Here is a 2,635-nt window from a genome sequence, read left to right on the forward strand (position 1 = left end):
GCAAAGGTTGTATTTTTGTTTTAACTTTGTTATCTAACATAAGTTATGATTTAATAAACATTTCGTAAAATATTTTTTGATTTATTTATAAATAACCTTAAGTGTCCGGCACTCGGGGACTTCCCCCTATATAAATTAAAAGATGAAATATTTTTAAGTCCGGTTTGGCTACAGTCTTATCCTTTATTCAGTACTAAAATGTTAAATATTTATAATATATGTCTGATAAATAAGGGTCATTAAACATCATTTGCATGTTTTTGAAAAAACACCGCAACATTGTTTATAGTAAGCTTTGCCTTTGTTACTTTAGTTTTCAAAATTTGTTCAAGGCCCTCTTCTCCCTTTCCTTCGTAAGCTTTTTTAAGTATCTCATAAGTCAATCCTTTTTTTGACATTTTGCGAAGTGTTTCAATGGTTACGACTGATTTAAGAGGTGCCAATAATATTAGCTCATCAGCCATTTTTTGCATTTCCAAAATATCATCGATAATTCTGAGTTTGTTTGAAAGTTGCTTCAGTACTTCATTTTTTGATTTTGGATGATCTTTTGTATCAAGAAAATCTTCTTCCAGAGTGTATAGTGTGAATTCACTTTTCCTTTCAGGGTAACGTTTTTTAAACAGCTCCAAGCTATCGCAAAATCCACCAATGATTCCAAAATTTTGTATCATATCACAATCTAAAATGGCTTTAACCAAGCGATCGCTGTGAAATGAAACACAATGTGCAACTAAAACACAACATCCGTTTGAATTTTCTTCCAAAAATTGCTTGAAATAACTTAAGGCCTCTTTTAAACCGCACGTCGGTACTGGTTCATTATCGAGATGCAAGATCCCTTCACGTATTGTCAATCCATTTACATCGGAAGCAACAGGATTAATATTTTTGGTCGGTGTGATATATTTTTTGAACTCCTCGTCTTTTTCGTCAAATTTTGCAGCAATTTTCAAAATTTCATAGTCATGCAAATCAGGCGTGTCCACATTGAAGTAAACTATTTTTGCTGAATTCATGATTCTCGAGAGCACAAGTCTGAAAAGATGATCAAAATCTATTTAATTAACTTCCTGTAGGGTAGTCATAGTAATGGGCCGAAAATCAAAATTGAAATTTTTTACATTTTTTGATGTTTTGAAGGTTTCTGAACATTTTGGCATACCTCAGAAATGATGGCTGTGTTTGTGTGTGTATGTATGTATGGATACAAATTTCCAGTCACGTTTTTGAGCGCACGGATTTTTAGTTCACAAAAAATCAAGTTTTCAAAAAATACGTTTTCATTCAATATCAAATTTTTAAACGTTTACAAAATTTAAAAAAAAAATCATAATATATATATATATATATAAAGCGAGAGGTTTTTCTTCAGATGGTGAAATAATATAATAAAATTGTTTCTTGGGCATCCATCCAGTAATTAAAAAACAGTTTTAATGAAAAATGTTTTTATTTATAGAGAACATACGTTTCGGGTCTGGATTTGACCCATCTTCAGTGCATACAAATAAATTTTGAAAAACAACACAAAAACACAAAATTGCACGAAAAATAAATAAAAGTGAAATAAAAAATTGATGAAACGTCGAGTTATGAAAAATTTAAAAAAAAATTGTAAAATTAAAATGAATGATAAGGAATAAGCTTTTTTATAATAAAATATATCATTCATTTTAATTTTACAATTTTTTTTAAATTTTTCATAACTCGACGTTCCATCAATTTTTTATTTCACTTTTATTTATTTTTCGTGCAATTTTGTGTTTTTGTGTTGTTTTTCAAAATTTATTTGTATGCACTGAAGATGGGTCAAATCCAGACCCAAAACGTATGTTCTCTATAAATAAAAACATTTTTCATTAAAACTGTTTTTTAATTACTGGATGGATGCCCAAGAAACAATTTTATATATATATATATATATATATATATATATATATATATATATATATATATATATCATGTCCATTTTAAAATTTTCTAATCTTAAAATCTTCCAAAAGTATCATTGTTTGAACTCGACTATGCATAATGATGTAACCTAAAATGTTCTCAATTAATGTTCTCTAACATTATCAAAAAGAAACAAATAATTCACACATGATTCAAGATTTATCGCTCTATAAATAAAAAAAATGCGAATGATTTGATTTCATATATGGTTTATTTTACTTACACTATAGTTATTTCTTTATAAACACACACTTTCACATGAAAATTTGATAAATAAGCATAAATAAGCTAAATTAAATAAGTTATTAAGTAAACTAGTAGTTCACTGTCCAACTCAATACTTGAAAATAATGGCGCTATTGATTTTGCAATAGTACAATGCACATGAGCACCTTATCAATTGATAACGTTATCAATTTAATTGTGACTCACTGTTTTAAACGTGAATAAATGTTATAGTTAAACCACTATCCTATAACTTTCTACGTTATCTTTCGATTGTTGTTGTTGTTGAATTTTCAAAATAGATTCAAGAGTTTTCTGTGAAAACTATTTGCACTTATGTGCTAATTCTTAAGAAAGGTTTCTGAGTCGATCATCATTCTGAAAGAATCATTTTCAGTCCTTATCGATTTTCATCAAATGATTTAAATTGCTGGGATTTCCTATACCGTAATTA

The 2,635-nt window shown here is 28.0% G+C and overlaps 1 protein-coding gene across 1 annotated transcript; it reads right to left on the reverse strand.

Moving 5' to 3' along the window:
• Window positions 1–239: 239 nt before the first annotated feature.
• Window positions 240–2,284, reverse strand: LOC113388366. The gene is made up of 2 exons (XM_026625751.1): window positions 2,180–2,284; window positions 240–1,038 (listed from the first exon to the last, which is right to left on the reverse strand). Exon 2 carries the CDS (start codon window positions 1,017–1,019, stop codon window positions 240–242), a length of 780 nt encoding a protein of 259 aa, XP_026481536.1. The 5' UTR covers window positions 1,020–1,038; window positions 2,180–2,284.
• Between the last annotated feature and the right edge of the window lie 351 nt (window positions 2,285–2,635).

Source organism: Ctenocephalides felis, unplaced genomic scaffold, assembly GCF_003426905.1.
Source record: "Ctenocephalides felis isolate EL2017-DRISC unplaced genomic scaffold, ASM342690v1 CF-g0.4_SCAFFOLD_03572, whole genome shotgun sequence".
Lineage (NCBI taxonomy): Eukaryota > Metazoa > Arthropoda > Insecta > Siphonaptera > Pulicidae > Ctenocephalides > Ctenocephalides felis.

Bases quoted from the DNA above. Each gene is read 5' to 3' on its own strand.
- LOC113388366 (XM_026625751.1), bottom strand. From the start codon at position 1,019: ATGAATTCAGCAAAAATAGTTTACTTCAATGTGGACACGCCTGATTTG.